Source organism: Tinamus guttatus, unplaced genomic scaffold (assembly GCF_059628265.1).
Source record: "Tinamus guttatus ecotype Peru unplaced genomic scaffold, ASM5962826v1 Tinamus_guttatus_pri_ptg000134l, whole genome shotgun sequence".
Lineage (NCBI taxonomy): Eukaryota > Metazoa > Chordata > Aves > Tinamiformes > Tinamidae > Tinamus > Tinamus guttatus.
Genome location: NW_028288668.1, coordinates 2,411,348 through 2,430,724, shown reverse-complemented (window position 1 = coordinate 2,430,724; position 19,377 = coordinate 2,411,348). Strand labels below are relative to the sequence as shown.

The 19,377-nt window shown below is 38.2% G+C and overlaps 1 protein-coding gene and 1 long non-coding RNA gene across 4 annotated transcripts in view; one reads left to right on the top strand and one right to left on the bottom strand.

Moving 5' to 3' along the window:
* The window catches only part of LOC148595246 (uncharacterized), a 371,889-nt gene that overhangs the window by 261,257 nt on the left and 91,255 nt on the right, over positions 1–19,377 (top strand). The gene's annotated exons all lie outside the window — the stretch shown is intronic.
* The window catches only part of CD99 (CD99 molecule (Xg blood group)), a 28,009-nt gene continuing 12,773 nt past the window's right edge, over positions 4,142–19,377 (bottom strand). The window contains exons 2-11 of one of the 3 annotated variants that reach the window (XM_088521846.1): positions 13,873–13,908; positions 13,518–13,565; positions 13,009–13,041; positions 11,866–11,907; positions 10,301–10,342; positions 8,975–9,043; positions 8,010–8,051; positions 7,325–7,435; positions 6,417–6,473; positions 4,142–4,515 (exon numbers count right to left, since the gene is read on the bottom strand). In XM_088521846.1, coding sequence (XP_088377972.1) covers positions 4,490–4,515; positions 6,417–6,473; positions 7,325–7,435; positions 8,010–8,051; positions 8,975–9,043; positions 10,301–10,342; positions 11,866–11,907; positions 13,009–13,041; positions 13,518–13,565; positions 13,873–13,908 — 506 coding nt within the window. In that variant the 3' untranslated portion in view covers positions 4,142–4,489. The remainder of the gene's footprint in view (positions 4,516–6,416; positions 6,474–7,324; positions 7,436–8,009; positions 8,052–8,974; positions 9,044–10,300; positions 10,343–11,865; positions 11,908–13,008; positions 13,042–13,517; positions 13,566–13,872; positions 13,909–19,377) is intronic. The other 2 variants (XM_088521847.1, XM_088521848.1) reach the window with 2 other exon arrangements.

The window sequence follows — 19,377 nt, the reverse complement described above, 5'->3', positions numbered from 1 at the left end:
TTTTCATTCAAGAAAAAAGAAAGGAACAGCAATAGCAAGTGGGTGGAGAGATGGAGACAATATGTCTGTCTGTTAGCTCTACCATATACTTTTATCCCATTTTTTAAATAAGACAAGCTAAAGGAGAACCAGAGGACAGTCACAACTTACCACATTGGTAACCCCATCCTTCTTGCGGGCAGAGAGCAGACATTGCTCTCTTTGGCACAGGTGACCTGCTCTATGAGTCTATCGGAGATCAAAGAACCAAATTATAAACTGCAACTACTTAGGAAAGCCACTAACATCCTAAAATATTAATCTGTGGAAATAAAAAACATAGAAAAATCTTAATTAAAATCTTGAAACATCTGATAATTTGAGACATGTACATAAATGATTCTGATATATCTTGGCCATAGAGTATAGCTGCTACATGCAAGGTACAGCATTTGCTGTAGCTAAAACTTTAATAATTTCACAAAGAGTTGAAGAAATGCATTTTAGTATTTAGTTACTGTGGTTCTTAAGTACTCCTAATGTATTAAATTCTTGTGGTTCCTTAAGTACTCCAAATGTAGGGAATTTAATAAATTATACTTTTATTCCATTCAAATGTTAGTCTTTTTCCTACCTTTAGTCATTTCCTCACTGAAAAACAGGAACTTTTTCATAATCTTCACAAGTGAAAACTACACAGAAGGAAAAAAGGAAAAGGAGATTCTTTCCCCTGGGACCAGACTTTAAATAGTGACCTACAAGAATTATAAGAATTATTCAGAAAATACTCAAATGTATAACTAGGACTGCAATTCGGCCTCTGTGTAAACTGAAAGGTGAGATGAAAAGTGATTTCCTTCACTTTCAGAATTTGGCACAGATCTTGAAATGAGCATGACTAGGAAATGCAATTTTTTTTTTAAAAAAAAGCTAGATTTTATGATTAAAATTGCCCTCTTTTCATCTCCTCACCTTTAGAAATTGTTTTGGATATGTTTGGGAAAGTATTTAAAAAGGACATTCCATTGGAAAACCCTCAGAACATTTTTAAAACAGTCCTTTTACTGATGATCCTAATGAACTAAACTGCAACCTCGAGTCCCTTGTAGATGTTACAGTAATACGATATTTTAGAAGCAGCAGTTCCTGCTTTACTCTTTTTCCCCCTTGTTACTGAAGGATCGTGAATGCCACCAGGAGCAACGCAACACTGATTCTCAAAAAAGTAAGCTAAAGAAAAAATATAACTCAAGATGGTGTGCAAAAACAAGCAGATTTGTGTGCTGCCATCAATTTAAACTCATTTATTTTAATGATGAAGGTACTTTGCAGGAATGAAACTTGTTGTTTGGGCCTGAAACAACAGTATTTTTTCATCCTACGGAGACTGTACTCTCTCATTGAAATCCCACACAGGAACCAGGACTAATTCCCAAATTTTGATCTGAAAAGGACAGAGAACCCATAGGGTCATGATGGACAGCAGCTAATCTGTGGAAGACAGCCAGAAAAATAGTTCAATAAGGTGAGAAAATAAATTGTTGACTGATAATATTCTTTGACTCAGTAAGTGTAGGAGTTAATGAATGAGGATATTTATTTAGGCAATGCAGGAGTCACTTGGCTAGGAAGACACAAGATCAAAGCTTCAAAGGGTAGAGTGGTGCGTCGCGCAGTGATATATTCCAAATAACACTGTGGTAACTGATAAAATAAGCGAACTGCTAGGTGTTACCCACAGATGGCTAACAGTTCGCACACAAAACAGTGGCTCCTCTCTTGTAACAAGAGGCTAGGCTGAGATTTCAAGCCTTTCAGCTTTTCTCTTTATCCCTTTCTCTCTAGGTGGCAGCAGCCCATTTTCCATCCTTCTCCGACCATTCCAGCCTGTGAAGCCATAAAAGGACAAGGCAAGAGGAGAGGGCTGCTGATATCAGCCTTATACTATGCACTCCCTCCAAGCATCCTCTTCAGGCTTGGCTGCTTTGGGGAGAAGGAGGCGGCTGTGCCTAGATTCCACACAGCAATCTGCGTCCATTCGCACTGGAAAAAATCACCAACTTTGTTACTACTGAGTCAGTTTGGTAACCCCTGCAGTGCCATCTGATTGGGGTTTGGTCCTCTCCTATCCGAGGGTGAGTAAATGACACAAGAACGATGGCAAGGGCATCTGCTCATCAAGACACTGGTGACATCTGGATAGGAAACACAAACACCCTTCTCTTCACCCTTTCTGCACATCTTCACCAAACACTCTGTTTCTGCGTGTATTTTCATTTAATTCTGTTACCTGCCATTCACACAGATGTATTCTCCAATGCACTTCATACTGGTAAACCCCTTGTGAAAGCTCTTGTGCCTTGGTAAGACAGACAAGTGATTTGCTGGTTAAGCAGCAAGAATCTCCCTTCGCATTCAGCTTCTCTGGTACAGCCCCCAGCTTATGTATTTCTAGAGCTACTAAGAAGAAAATACTTAAACTTTTTCTTTTTTTTTTTATTTTTAGAAAAAAATCACAATGTCGGTAGGAGGTTTTAGTGAATAATTTTTTGACTTGCAAAAGCTGAAGGAGGATTCAAGAGTCTGGTTAGCTAAAAACTAGTTGAAGCTCCTCCTGTCCTCCCTTTTATCCCTGACAAACATCGGCCTATTTCTGGTCTCTCTGTACTTAGCATTGACATACCTGTTCATTCATATATGTAAACAGAACATCTCGTTTGTTTGTATTTACATATATCAAATGTTTTGTATATAAAACATTTCTCCACCCTTGAACATACTTGCAAGATTTTAACTTTTTTTTTTTTTGCTAAAATAAAAATGGGGAAAAATAGGTTTACAAATTAATTCCATAACAAAAGACTAAAACTGGTGTAAAAATTAGTAGTAAGCCAAGAAACATATATAAGAAATTCTTAAATGAATTATCCTTGACATACATTCATCTTTGAATGTACATGTTCAAAGCTTTGATTTATCCAAATTCATAATGTTTTCTAGGACATTCCATGAAATGTCATCTTTCTCTAGAACTCTCCCAAGAGGCTAAAGCACTTTACTAAGGCGCATAATGTAAAATTGCATGAGAATTAGAAACAGTCACAATGAAAGCCCACAGAACTGGTCATCAGGCTCTTCCTTCCAGACAGCACTAGTTTTTCATTCCAGACTTAGTCCTTTAACTATGATAGGCGCGCAGTTTCCCATGTTTCTGCAGATCCCGGAAACATTTATTTTTTTGTGTGGCTTTCAAGAGGCACAGCAAAGCTCCTAAGTGATTTCAGTTGAGGCTACAACCATAGCTCCTCTCTTCCTCAGGGCAATCCTTCACAAGTCCAAAGTACTCATTGCATGTTTGGTATTTACGCCGCCCAGCCGAGGCCTGTGGAGTGAGGCTGGGTTCTTCCCAGTCTTGGTATCACGCACTTTGGAGTCGTAGCGCTGCTTCTGCCTTCTAAGATGATATTATAAACCTTTTGCATTCAAAGTATCTATCTTCTGCTAAGTTTCTGGTCTGAAGATGCTAATCCCCACTCCCCAGTACTTCATTCACAACTGTTCAGACAATTGCCAAGTATCAATCTTACAAGATGTACAAAATTATTTTTCTAGTTTGTAAACCATTTTTTTCAGCATCTGTTTTACAAGTATTTTTTCCAAGTCTAACCAACTCAGCGCTTGCTAAGCAGGAAGAAGTGCCAGACGGATCTGTGTCTACTAGTCTGGATGTTCTGAATCTGTACCAGACAGATGTAATGAAAAAAAAATGCAAAGACAAAACTCCAAATTTTTGTCTTTTAGATGCTAAAGAACAAAAATTATTTTCCCTAGTGGCTGACCCAGGCAGCTACACAAATTATATCAACAGTAACCCACTGTATCCTATCCATACACAGTGAACTGTATTATCCAACGCATGTGCATTCTTCCCTAGGTAATATTATGCTTTCGGATTTTACAGCATATACCAAGTTGTTCTGGGTTTGTTTTTGATTAAAAAATAAAATAAAAAAAAAGCAAAACACTCTTTACTTTTAAGTAAAGATGCAAGAAAGTCTTGGTACATTCCTTTCATACAGGATATTAAAAAAATGCTTGAGCTTCCTAAAAGCAATGGTATAACAAAACATTAACTACCTACTGTTTTTGGAGAGATCAGGAAAAGTTAAACATACTGACTGCACTTGAGACACACCCCAAGGCCATGGGAGTAAAGGAAAGAATGTAAAGGCACAACATATTTCTGCACTCCTGTCATTAAGGCCAAATATTAGTGTGCAACATCGCTTCACAGGGCTAACCATACAAAAGCACTCGGGTCTTTCAAGCAGCACTCCCACAGGTGCTTCAAAGAAGGACTATCTTCTCATTCATCTTCAGTCTCTTGTTTACATTATACTTTTTGGTTTTCTTTTTTTTTATTTTTTCTTTTCTTTCTTTTTTTTTTAAGGCAGAAAGCAGGCTCTCTATCCAGTTTTAATGGTCTGTTCTTCATCATGTTTTCCTTGATTTAGTTCTCCAGAAGCGTGCGCTGTACTAAAAGGTGAAAAGACATTAAGATAATTACACTAGGTTAGTAAATATTGTAAGACCTCACTCAATACAGTATATATTGACAGAAGAGTAGTATTTGGAACTGTGGGGTTAATTCAGGTAAGCAGAGGCTTAATTCTGCTTAGCAAGTGTCTAGCATAACAAGGGATATTACCTCCCAGAATTCTTGCTCAAATAACTTCATCCTACTAGATCCATCTAGCTATATATACTTGCCATTTGTATAACTCAACATGCAGTTTCAGGGATGCTTCGGCCGTTTTGCAAAAGCAAAAACTAAGCGGAACATCATCTGTATATCCTAAAATATCCCAGCGTAGGTTACCTTCTTGGACTTTCAGGAAGTCCAAGAAAAGTCTACATAAAATCTTAAAAATAAACGCAAGCCTGCTGTGCCATGCCATCTCACCGAGGTTGATGCAAGACAGCTTCAAAACACAAGCTATGTAGCTTCGTTGCTACTGCAAAGTCAGATGTCAGTTCCTGACTCCCAAAACTTACATCAGGATCACACTAATCATAGTTTACACCCATTTCTTGGCTCAAAACATGCTTGTGTCTGCCTGAAAAATGTAGCATAGATATGAAATCTGGGATGCAATACTTCAATATCAACAGGTAGTGAGGAATAATCAGTTATAACATATCAGGTTTGACTTTATTAAAATTAAGTCTGCATCATCTGATTGGGAGTTCTCACGAAAACTGCAGTCAAAAAGTTTCAGCGTAACCTGAATTCAACAAATGTGTTATCTGCCTTTGGTAGAGGCCTTTGCACCTCATGTGCTTGCTTCACTATCACACCGCTGCACTGAGGATAACCTGCCCATCTCCAAGCCCGATTTCAACAGCCTGTGACAAGAAAATGGACGTTCCTTTACAGTTTCATATACTCAAGAACTAAAAAAAAAAAAAAAAAAAAAACACATGAGCTAGATGGAAACTCTTAGTTAAAGACAAATTCCTAAAAGAAATAATTATTTTTGGTTAAATAATTATGTTAAAAACAAAACGAAAAATCAAAATACAAACAAAAAAACTGGTTCTGCTAGTTTTAAATTAAGCCCTAGAAGAATATAGCAGATTTATACTGATGTGGTATTTTAATAGCCAGTATTTCAAAGACTGTCAGAAAACTTCAGCATGAGGCTGCTTTTTTTCTCCCTTTGTTGAGCAATCACAAGGTCTAAAAAGCAAAGTTTTTACCTATTTTGTTTCAGAAATTCTCCAAAGGTATCTATGGCTTTGGTGTTTTAATCAGCTGCTCTACTAGGAAGAACGAGGTTGTTAGCTTTTTTTTTTCCTTCTGCTGTAACAACTGTAAGAGTTGTGATTTGATAATTCTTTCATAAAAGAGTTCTCTGTTGTGAACAGAGAACATGTTAGTGAACTTATTAGCATGTTTTTCTAAGTTCCATCTTCCTTGACTCCAGAAAGTTTCATCGTGGTTCAAACCCTGTTAACTCTTCTCTTAATGTGCATTCTTGCAGAGTTCTGTATGGGTTTATGGCCACGCAGTATCAATTTCCTGCGAGACTCAGCACACACTAATAAAACACCTGACAGTTAACTACAGTTTTGCATCACACTGAATGAGCAGTCTTGTGGTCTTGTCTTTAATAAAACTTGTACAAAGGAAGTTCCTCTTTTCCTTCTCTGAATTCCTGTATTCCAAAGCCTCTTGAGATAATAAACTCATGTGGTCAAAGAAGAAAAGTTACAGAAGAATGCCCGAATAATCAGAACTGAAATCTTGATTCAGTTGACAAATATTTAACAAAAAGATATAGTAAATTTCCTCCAGTGGCTTTAGTGTCAATAAAGTGAACTTAGTAGTATCACCACCAAAAAACATTGCTCTTTCATCTAGATTATTCTCTTACCAGGTGGCTCAGATTGTGCTCCACGATGACTTTCCATATTCACATTCTCCTGATCTGCTGAGAAACAAACACATTTAATATTCAGATTCTCTTTACCACAAAGTTGTTGATTACCCTAGATCATCTAGTAGGAGAGAAGGAATAGAGCTGAAAAAAAAAAAGGGCTACTGAACAAAGTTGAGTTTCCCTTGCATCGCCTACATAATTTTGTCACACATGTTAGCATGCATGTCAGTTTTCAGACACCTAAAATTCACAGATGTCAACGTCTGTCTGGATTTGCTGCTCTATCCTCTCCCTTCTCCAACCACTCAGGAAGACTGGAAAAGCTTACACACAAACAAAGCTCATGTCCTACGTATCAGCCACAGTACTCTCCAAGTTCTCTGATTCAAAACACAGCTTATTTAGGGGGAAAAAAAAAAAGTGGACAGCAGGCAACAGACTGCTGCAGAATAACGATCATTTTGGGATGGACATCCTGGTAGCTGTCATAAGCCGATACACAGGCAATTTTAGAAGACATAAACCCAAGATTTAAAAATACAGAAATGACACATTATTTTCCAGGAATACAGTTTCTAAATCTCAACTTCCATTTTCAAAATGAAAAGTCCTCCTGCAGTCCCTCCTGCTCAGTCTCTGCCAGGAGGTGGTTGTTAATGAACACAGAGACTTAAGTCAGTCTGGTCCCAAAAGTCTACATTTTGGGTCAGACAGTTTTTTTTGTTTGTTTGTTTGTTTTAAGAACTAGTAAAAGAGGCTATTCTGTGTGAATACCAATTCACTATTAAAATGATGTGACTTACAAAGTCAATTTTGAGGTCCCATATAAAATAAAAAAATAAATAATAAAAAAAAAGAGAATAGCTCTATAAAGGTAGAAAGAAATAATTTAGAAATCTTACCGCTTTGTTTGAAACACAGCTTCTTCTTCTGGTAAGCAATGAAGCTAGATACTGCTCCAATTACAGTAGCAGCCACAGCACTTATAATTCCAGCAATGGCTCCCTGAGAAGCTGAAAAGAAGAGGTTTATATTTATTTTTTAGCACTGAAAGTGATGTCAGACTTGAATTGTCTCAGAGTAAAGCTGCTGAATACTTTTAAAGCAAAAAAACAGAAAAAACTTTATCCTATCTTTAAGGATAATGAAAAGTAAAGCCTCTCACTTTATAATCATTTCTTAGCAATGCTTATTGTAAAGTAACTGGAATTTTTCCTTTTGGTTTAGTGTAAGTTACACTAGTAATTAAAACAATGTTACCCTTTTACAGCCAGACCCAGCTTGCAGCATGCTGTGTGCAGTCATTGCACCAGGATCTCTGAGATGTTATCATCAACTCATGTTATCAGACGTGAATTATTTGCAACATGAAGATCTTAAATAGCTCTGAAAGCAGAGCCTGAAGGCAAGAATTCTAGACTGGATAAAATTTAAAAAGCTGAAGCACACTGCCAGCAATAAGCATGCTATTAGAATATTAACAATGCAGACAACCATTTCCAAATCTTGTTCAAAAATTAAAAAGTTTCGAATGTGTTAGTATCTTTAAGACATGTAGACACCATAAACAGAAATCCATGCATTTACCCTCAGATTCTCCACCATTATTCAGATTTGCATCCCTTCGTCCTGCAAAAGGAACAAAAGCTTTAGTTTTTGCATTTCTAAAGAACAGTACTTTCACAACTTTTTGTCATTGGATTATGCAAAAGAAGTCGTCACTTGCTAATGTAAATTTACTAAAAATATATATATAATGGATATAATCACATCCATATGATGCTAAGCTCTCCTGACATTCAAATTTCCTTTTTGGAAGCAGAACTCATACCAACGTCAACTCATCTTTAAGTGCTCGGCACTCCTACAACATGAGGGCAGCACAAGTGTGAAATCTGATTTAATCAAGTTGCCTACTTGTACTAGGAGCAGCACTACTGCTATTACTGCAGGAGCGCACGCAGGGTAACTGACTGCACAGACCAGTACTAACGAGGCTGAATCTGCAGCGAGTCACACCTCACTGTGCTGCACCATACATTTAGACATAGCAGCTTATTCACAATGATGTTGGCAAGCTCTAACACGGTTTTGTATTTCTCACTGCAGGAATATCCTACAGCACTTGTGAGACATGAGATGGAGGCCTCATCCCTCCACACTGAGGGTCCATCCTAAACACATCCAATAAGCAACAGAAAGTACATTGAAAAAGATTCAAAAAGAACACCTGGATCATTTACAAAGCTGTTTTTATGATGAATTTTGAAATAAATATTACTGCATATCTCAACTTAAAAAGCAATCAAAAATCATCCTTGGCATAGCAGTAAAAACCATTGATGGTTCCAGGATCAGCTTTACTTCTTAGTCATCTGTCTTTTTTGGCAGAGACAGAAAACATGTCACTTTTGAACTGCAAACTATGTTCTGATGTTTCATATAGAGGAGCAAAGGTGTTACAAGTTAGACATGTTAACCGGTTCACAATCAAGTTTTTATCAAAAGGTCTGATGATCACAGAATCAATATGATGGTAATACCAATATTACCATCGCTGCCGCCATCATCTCGTCCTCTTGGCAAACTGCCGTCAGATAGATCCAAATCATCAAAGTTGCCTGCAGAAATAAAAATAATATTGCTTTACACGTTCTAACTTCAGTGAAAAGGCATCTCAAGACACATAATGTAAAATTGTCTTTAATCGTTCAGTTGAATCTGTGAGTGTTTTAGGCCCCTGCCATACTCATATTCAACTTTCAAAGCCTCCCACGTCTCTCCAGCTCAGCACTATAGCACGACAGTTTTAGCAGCGTTGCTGGCTTTGGGCTTCCTGAACAACTAAGGAGGGTGGTGTCCAAGAACAGCTTTATACTGTACTAGCACGGGCTTAACAAGCATGAACCTTTGCAGGCTACTTTGCTGAAATAGCCCAGGTCTCATTCTCCTGTTAAAGCAGAGAAAGGACAGGAGCAGAGAACAGCAGCAGAAATGCACTTTGCATTTCTGTTCAGGACTACAGCTGTGAATGTTCCTCCGGAGCCAGGTGTCTGAGTCACAACTCAGAACATGCACAACACAACAGCTAGAGCAGACAGTTTAGCATGCTACAGTGCAGTGGCTGCAGCATTTGCTTGGGAATGGAAAAAGACACAGGTTTAATTCCCTCCTCTGATTTACTGCAGGAAATTGAACCAGTTCCGCTCCTTTTCCACTGGACCTGTCTCATGAGACTTGGAGTTCTCCTCCTTGAATAAAGGGATCTTCAGTTCAAGCAAAGCAATAGCGTTCCAAATACTCTATGAGTTTTATTATACTCTTACATTGTTGAGTTTCATTATTCTATTACACTATTACAAGCACAGAAGCAGCACACTGGGGGAGGCTTTAGCTGGGCAGCATAAGCACCGTATGGAGGCGTCAGAGACCTGAATTCAAGTATCTGCTGCAGAACAAGCAGGAGAAGGCACAAGAAACCAGAACTCGCATTCCAGGAAAGGATTCTAACCACCACATTCCCGGATAATGGCATCATAACTACAGCCCTCTGAATTTGCTTTGTTAGAAGTTAGGCAAAGATAGAGAAGAACTTTAAAGAGCAACAGGCAGGGAAAGATAGGTATCTTAAGCCTACTTTTCCAATAAGAAAAAAGAATCTATTTCTTAGCTTGGAATCTTAAAAAGAAGCTAAAATAACAACTCTTTAAGATATTTTAAGAATATAGCTCATGGGTAGTTTCTTCTTTAGCAAGACTAGCAGAGATGCAGTTTGTAAAGACCAATGTCGTCAATTTTTTGATTTTTTGTTCAAAAACAGACTTCACATGTTTTAGTATCTTTAAGACATGTAGACACCATAAATAGAAATCATTTACCCCCAGGCTTTCCATCACTCTTTGGATCTAAGTCTTTTCGTCCTGCAAAATGAACAAGAGCTTTAGTTCTTACATTTCTAAAGAACAGTGCTTTCACAACTTTTTCTCAATGGGTCATGCAAAACAAGAAGCCACCTGCTAATGAAAATTTATTAAAAAAAAAAAAAAAAAAAAAAACGTAATGGGTATATTTACATCCATATAATGCTAAGTTTTCTGGACCTCAAATTTTCTCTTTTCAAAGCATTGCTCATACTAATGTAAACTTTAGCCTTAAGTGCTCAGCACTCCTACAACATGAGGGCAGCACACATGTGAAGTCTGATTTAATCACGATTCCCACCACCACAGAAAAATACTCAGTGCAGAAGAACTACAAATAAATCCTCGGCTGTATTACCCATGGAACCAATTATCTTGTCCTTAAATCTCAGCCCCATTTACTAACCACCTTTGCAGCTCTCCTAGCAAGTAAGACAGAAGTTCTGTAAATACTGCCCTTTATTGTTGGTATGGAATTTGCTCAACTCTCTCTGAAACAGGAAACTTAGGACTCAGCAGATGCTACCTACTCCTGCTACGTTTCAAGTTTCTGCTCCAAAAGAATATGGAAAAGTGAAAGGAACCTTTCAATTTCAGTAACCTTTGTCCAGGACAAATCTCTCTGAAGAGTCAGTAACTAGCGATACAATTCAATACTAGATCAAGGCCCCAAGCTAACTCTGATCGGGAAACAGTAAAAACGCAGTCGTGTACAGAGCTAACTGACTGCACAGACCCATCCTAATAAAATACCCCACATCACTTAGAAGCCCAAGGATCAGTCCATCATGCAAGACTGGTGAATCTTTGAGGACACACTGGGTGCTCCTCCTAACCACAAGAATTAGCAGAGAGTACATTGAAGAAGATCCAAAAAGAACACCTAGATCATTTACGAAGCTGTTTTATGGTGAATTTTGAGATAAATACCACTTGCTTATCTCAATTTAAAAAGCAATCAAAAATCATCCTTGACATAGCAGGAAAAAAATCATTGACGGTTCCAGGATCAGTTTTTCTTCTTAATCACCTCTCTTTTTGGGCAGAGACAGAAAACATGTTGCTTTTGAACCGCAAACTGATGTTTCAGACAGAGAAACAAAGGTGTTACAAGACCATGCTAACCTGCTCACAACCAAGCTTTTATCAGAAGGTCAATGATCACAGGATCAATACGAAGCACCACCATTATCATTGCTGCCACCACCATCTCGTCCTCCTGGCAAACTGCCAGTATATAGGCCTGACTCATCAGTGTTGTCTGCTTAAATAAAAATAACGTTGCTTCATCATTCAGTGAAAAGACATCTCAGGACACATAATGATGTGAAATTTTCTTTAATGGTTTGGTTGAATCTGTGAGTATTTTAGGTCAGTATCATAACCAGGGCACACTGAACTTTCAAAATCTCTCCCAAAAAAGAAAACTATACATTTACTTTGAAATAGATCAGGAAATCTTAATTGGACTACTAAAGACATACTTCCCTAGTGTGCAGATATTCTTTTTAGGACAGTCTTACCAGTGTCTCCAGGATGTGCAGGTAGATCTTCCTTGGGGTCACCTATAGACAAATAGAGGCAGAAAAAAGTGACCAAAGTTTATACTACTGAGACCAAAAGAACAGCCTTGCAAGCCTATCTGACTTAAAAATGGCACTTTTAAAAACATTTCTATCAGGAATTGATTGCTTGTCAGTTTCCTCTTATAAAACCACTACCACTAACAAACAAACAAACAAACAAACAAACAAACAAGATCCACCCTGTAAAATTATAAAATACGTTTCCCCAAATATCATTTCATTTACCTTGCCATAGAAGAAGAGCTCTTATGAAACCTTTCTGTTTGCTCACAGTCTTTGTTGCACTTTTCAAATTAATTCAGCAGCATCATTTTTCTGTATCTGTATTTTTACCAAGAGCTAACCAATTTAGTGCCTCACTGCTTCTATACACTCGATGTTGCATGGCCTTGCATTCTCCTTGCTCCATCACAAGTCAGATCTGCTCTCCTTAGGCTCCCGGCCTATTCAAGGTAAAAAAGCAGGCACCTCCACAGCACAACTCCATGATCCAAGTTAGGTTTGTCACCCTCTCAAGGACTCTCTCTCTTCACTTACCTTAACCACCTGACTCAACTGTTTCTGAACTAGTCAATTCTGTTTTCAAGAATTTCAGCATTTGGAAAAAGACTGCTTTGAGACAGACAAAACTTCAAAGGATTTCTACAATTTCTGTTGTTCCTTACACCCCTAAGCTGACATACATCAGAAGGAGCACCTTTCCTCAAACTACTTCAAAAAGATTAAGGTTACCTAATGCTTGTAAAATTACTTCCTGGAAAGGCAGTGTTTACTTCAGATTCAAAAACCATTTCCATAAGTAATGGTTTATGGAATTAGTGCCATCTAGTGAAGGTACAGCAATGAAACACTGAAGTGGAAGTAGGACTTGGATATAAATTATGCAAAACATACATACAGCATACATTTGTCATCCAGACCCTTGAAATGAAGGCATATAAACATTAACAAGGTGCAACTATTTCTATCTGCTGTTTGCTACCTTAATTAACTCAATTCTCTTAGTATACTTACCTAATAGAGGACAGACAAGACATTGCACCAAGTACCACAGAACATTATCTAGGAAAGCATACGTACCAGGAAAAAGAGCATCTTCCAGGTTAAAGTCATCTACAAAGAAGAACAACCATAAGTGTAATGTGAGAACTGAAGTAGTTTTAGACTATTTTTTACACAAAATACACCTCATCATGTTTTCACCAAGAAGATTATGGGATGCTCACTAAACAGTAGCCCGTAGAAGAGCATCACAGTGTTGCCAGGGACTATCCACCGATCTTTTGGTGATCATGGATCATCCTCAGGCCCAACTCAACATAAGCAAGCTCAAAACATGAAAACTGAAAGACAAGAGAAGGGATTTTCAAAGGGTCTTTGAGCTAGTGAAATCACAAAGTAACTTTTTGGAAGCACTAGCAGAAGACCTCAAGAGGCAGAAATGTTTTCATCACTACAGAATTCTTCTCCTTTATAGAAATATCACAATTTAATGTGCCAGTAAATTGAAAGATGAAGGCTCTCAAATCTGCATGAATAATTACACTTGATTTTACAGAAAGGGACATTTACAAGCAACTAGAGCTCACCGTCAGCACGTGGTGGCTTCTGGGGTACAGAAGGTTTCTCTGTAGGTCCTGTTAGTTAGGGAAATAAAAGTACAAATACACTGTAAGAAAATACAGGAGGCCAAATTTAACAGCAAGATTTTTTTTTCTCCCACCTAAGAGCAAGTCTCGAGTGTCCCCCAAGACAAACCTCAGTTCTGTGTGGTCAACACTTTGACATACAAATAGTTGAATTGTCCCACTGAGGTTTAAACAAATGGTATGCAGGGAAGGGGTCATGCTAGATCTTGCAATATTCAGAAACGAACAGTCAAACAAGTCAAAAGGGTAGCCACTCCCCCACGCTCCCCAAAATTTGCAAGAGTGTAATACTTGCCCAGAGCATCTTCTAGGTTGAAGTCATCTATGTTACCTATAAAAAATGAAAACAAGACTGCAGTAAGAACACTGTTCTTTGCTGTTTCAAATAAGCATATATTAGGGTCATAAACATGTCTTTGATGTTCTTAGAGGAATGTTTCCTTCTTTGAATGTAACATCATTTCCTTTTCCCCTCACAAAGTTTTAACAGTGGTTAATTACTAGCACAGGTGATGTTGAGTAGGCTCTTTAACTTCCCAAAGGACACGGAAGTGCAGCTATCTCCACCAGGGGTTCTCTACTCCAGGAAGATTTAAGTTTCTTTAAGTTTCCATTTTAGCTCTTGGAAAAAGTAATGTTTTCCCTTATTATGTTAGGTCAACTGGAAGAGCTACCACTGCTCACTCAACCCAATTACAACACAATGACCCAATAAATTCATGATACACCCTGGTTTCATAGCATGAATAGTTACAGCACGGTGACCTCAGCCGCAATGGATTGCAAGCTAAACAGACAACAGCTGCTTGGGATACTTTGGACAGTTCACCATTCCTACTTTCACTGAAGCACAGGGGTAAAACCAGCCATTCTATAAAAAGACACACGAATATACTGCTCTTGATCCAAAGAGGCTGCAAGAATTTCAAACCTACTCAATATCCAGCCAGTCTGATCAAAATTTAATTCTAGACACAGCTATCTTTATATGGAAGATATACACACAAAGCCCTGATGTGTCCAGCTTTTCCTCTAAGAAAGTAACTACCAAAGTAGAATCACAACTAATCAATGTGAAGTCTGAAGAGGAAAACAGAAAAACAACAACAAACCAAACAACAAAAACCACCACCACCACCAACCACAAGCAGAATATTCTTGCCACATACATGACAGGCCCAGCCACGACAAACATAAATCATGAGCCTAATTCCAGGAATGCTGGATGCTCATACACATGGATGATAAAATGTTTCAGCTTAGCTGAGGTCAAAATTGAAATCTCTTTCCTTCTCAGAAAAACTGTACTTCCAAAGCTTGTTTGTTTATTTGTTTTCATTTGTTTTTCCTCCAGAGCACAAACATGAGTAGGATTTTTATTTTATTTTAATATGGATCTAAAGAATGACAAGAAAAAAATATTCCAAGAAAACTTGCAATTTTCTGAAACATCATTCAAATTAGTCTTGAGCCTGAAATCTGGAAGACTAAGCTGCTGCTTAGCCCATGCTGCAACCTTACAACATTTGGATCAACCACTACTTTGCTCACAGCCAGGTGATGAGGCCCAGGCAGTGACTTGCTTCCCATGAAGGCACGGGAACAGGCAGCAGCAATCATGGCCTTATCAAGCTGCATGAGCACAGAATGATTAGGTCATTAGTTAAATATCTTGGGTAGATAGCAAGAAGTCATTCTTATGGGTTTTCTTTGCTGTAAATAGAGACCATCAGCTCTTTTAGATGCTTAGCAAACGGACACTTGTTTCACAGAATGCGAAATATTCACAAGTCATTCAATTGAAACCTCCATCATCTTGCAATGACATCTCAAAAACCCCAGTAAAAAGGGTAGTTGCTAAATCCATAGCTCAATTACCTCTGTTGAAGTTCTCTTCATTTAGGCTATACCAAGTAATTTCCACATTAACAGACAAGAAAAAAAGTTAAACCACTCAGGAGAGGAAAATCTGAAAAAGTATTTATACAGTTGTTCCTCAGATCGGAATTATGGTTTTGTTTTTTTGGTGTTTTTTTTCCCCCTCAAGTTCTCCTCATACATCTTTCTGCCAACACTCCTGCCAGAAGGAATGCCTAAGGCAGGATCTGCTCAGATATGCACTAGTCTAAGGGCAACAGCAGAACCTGTGGAAGAGGCACACTCTGAAAACACGCTACCAGAGCGGCGAGCAGAGGACAGCCCATTGCCATCTGTTCATGCCATCTGCTAACACCATCTGTAGTAAGGTTAAGATACATGATCAGATCAATGAGCTGGCAGGCATGTTTCCTTTCTACAAGGAAGGGAAGAGGAAAGAAACAAGCATACACATTCAGTAACAAGCACGCACATTCAGTATTATGCTTTGCTGGAGCCTAAATTTTATTTGGAACAGAAATGAAGCTATTGCAAGAATGTCTCACTGGCACCATGTTGAGAATCCCCGGTGGTTTCAAGTGCAATAATTTCTCTCAAGAGAAAGAAAGCAATATGAAAAAGTGAACATTCATGACACTGTTATTCTTAGGGATTGTTCTTGCATACAATCTTCCTGCAGAAATCACCCAGGAAGACACTGCTGATTGCTAATTTCACATAAAACCTGCTTTGAGAAAGCAATGCTACTTAATGAAGAAAAAAACCACCCTGTATCATCCAGAACTATTTGACAATCCGCAATCACAACTCTACATTCCAAGCAGCTGATGTCAAGCTTTTCAAAAATATAGTTTTACATCAGTAACGAGAGCAGGAAAAAATCTAACCTGTGAAACTCCTTACAGCAACACGTAGTCTGGAGCACCTGCACTGCATTACAATAACCTATAATCTGGTGAGCTAAAAGCTATTCAAGAGAACCAAGTAACTACGCCAAGTCCTTTGCAGCAACCCGTTATGCTCTCGCAGTATTAGCCTGCTATGGTATTAGTCATAGTTACAAACCACTAAAAAAAGCTGACATGAGCTTTGCATTAGGGGAGTTCCTCCATTGGTCCTAAGTATGGCAACGCACCAAGAAAACAGAGTTGCAATGAATCACCACAAATATAACTGTTACTTGAGCAACTTACCCCTTGAATTTTGTTTTCCCAAAATACTAGTACTATTATACCTGCAATTCCTTTAGCAGCCAACTAATGCGGGTCTTTCCCTCTGCCTAGATGTTCATTTACACCCTTCACCCGCAAAAAAGTTGTTGTTAACGAGGCCTCTAGTCTCCTTAGAATTCACGGGAATTTTGGCAACTGTCTAAGAGGACAGGAATGCTGGCAGCCACAAGAGCATAAACTCTGGGGTAAACAGGCTGAATGCAGCTTCTCTGACTCCCAGGAAGAAAACTGGATTTTATACACCAGTGTCTTGTACTCCTTCTCCTTTGCTGGACTGAAGAGAGAGGTAGAATATTCAACACCTAACCATGATGGATACCAGAGAAAACAGGAAGGTCAATACACACAGTTCTTAATGAAACACTTGAAATAAAGAAGATTTACGGAGATTCAAAGGTTTTGCTCTTCTAAGCTGATCAACACTTGATTCCAAATCTTTTTTTGCCCCATTGGTGTTTGCTACAATAAAAGACTGACAGCTCAACTCGCATCCTGACAGCTATTTTGCAAAATGCCTTCTTATGCAGGCAAAATTAAGAGAAGCAACTTAATGACAAAAATGTGAGCAACAAGTGCTTTAGCTCTTCACACTCTTCTGCAAGAATCGCCCTCTTAAGGTTTTAAATGGAGAAACCGGGATGTGAAGACCACTCACTGTGGGTGGAGGAACGCGCTGGAAACCGGATGAGTCATCTCGGCCAGGGCAGGGGTTTGCAGGCAACATCTCTCCATAGCGGGCAACACGGACGGGATGTTTACTGCCACTGCCAAGCAACTGCTTATAATTAGCTCTGCCTGAAGTTGCACGAAATTAAATCTCACATGGTCGGTTTCAAATCCTCTTCCTCTGTAAGTATTGACCTATCAGTGTTTCAAGTTTAGCTTGACATGCAGAGCAGTAGAAAGCAAAAAGCTTTGAGCAAAGTTCTGTTCAAAAGAATAAAGTCTCTGATTAGATAAAGTAAACATGGTCTGAAAACAAACAGCTCTTAATTGGACAAAAAGCTGATTTCTTTTATTTTTAAACATTCTGAATGTCTTTACTTTTTGCACATCTGAAAAGTACACCAGCATATCTCACTGGAAGAAAAAAAAAAAAAAAAAAAAAAAAAAAAAAGGCAGCAAAGCTTTCAGTGCAACCAATAAAAATATTTATTTCCCCTTCCAAAAGATGTGTAAGACTACTCAAACAACTATCAAATTTGATTTTGTACAATCTCCCAAAAGCCTCACTGAAAAAAAATCACTTTATTTGATCTGGTCTGTATACAGTATATAAAAAGCAGGGCAATTATTCTGTCTACTTTTCCCTTCCAGCCTGGCTGCTAGAAGATAGATTATAGAGAGTCTGCAATTTACTTTAATCTTTTGAATTACTAAGTATTACTTCTGCCCCCAAATGACAGTTTTATTTAATATATTTGATAAACAAGGAAAAAACACTCCCAGGTCACATTTTGATTTAAAGTCAAAAATCTTTCTTTGCTTTTCTCAGTTTCTAGTTATTTCTCTTTGAACTACGTAAAATATACTGCAGTGGAAGGTAGGTCTTGCCAAATCCAGTTTATTACTGCAACACACTATTTCTAGTTGCATAAATATTTTTAGGGAAAGTTTTCTTTAAAACTTTATCATCATGATTATTCTACTCCAACATTTTTGGGTGACTTATTTTAACAGAAAATGACAAAACAAGCCATTAATTGGGAGAGAAATACTTAATTTTAAGCATAGTTTGGGGAATTCTCCTTGTGTAGAAGTTTTCTATGTACTTAACAGCTTTTGTTGCCCATTTGAACAGTGGAAGGTAAAAAAAAAGTACCAAGGGGCTCCAACCATCAACTGGGTGTTCCAAGGACCATTTGAAGCAGAAGCACAGGAAAAGAATATATTTAGCTCTACATCAGCAGAAAGATGGTAAATCACAAAGCTAGGGAACAATCATAAGTAGCAACAATTCAGCCAAATACTGATCTGCTTATCCAGAAAAGAAAATGGGTAAAAGAGAATTGTGAAATAGTTGCAAAAGGCCTAAGGACTCATATTCAGTGTCATAATCACAACATACGCAGTGAATAGTTCTACACCAAAGCTTTCTTACTGCTCATAAATTCTGCATGTCCAGAACCAATGTGACCACTTTCCCTCCAGACAACAGTTCCTATTTTTTTCTTTCCTGGTTACAACCCCACATGGCAAACACTAATCCGGGTATCTGATAGAGCAGCTTTCCTGAGACTCAAATGAATATTCATAACTATCAAGCAGCGAATAACAGAGCTACAAGTCCCAGATCTCCTTAAATTTAAAGGAGCAGCTTGTACAGAGCTCAAACATCTGTCATGTTTCAGGAGGTTATTTCTCACAAAGAGAACCACTCTCAGAAGGTCAAAATATTCAAAATCTCACTGTTCAAGCTCCTGGGCAACCTGCTGGAGCTGACTCTGCTTGGGCAGAGTTGGACTAGACGATCCACAGAGCTGCCTTCCAACCCCAACCTGCGATTGCAACATGAGTCACTTGCAGCTACTGGACTAAGTTCTTTGCTCTAGGAAAACTATGTTACTACAAATAAGATAAATCACTCAATCCCTCTGCAATTCTTACAGAAAAGAATAGAAACACATTACTTTGTCTCACAAAGTTAGTAAGAGAAACCTAAACTACACTAACAGAGGCCATTAGAAAAA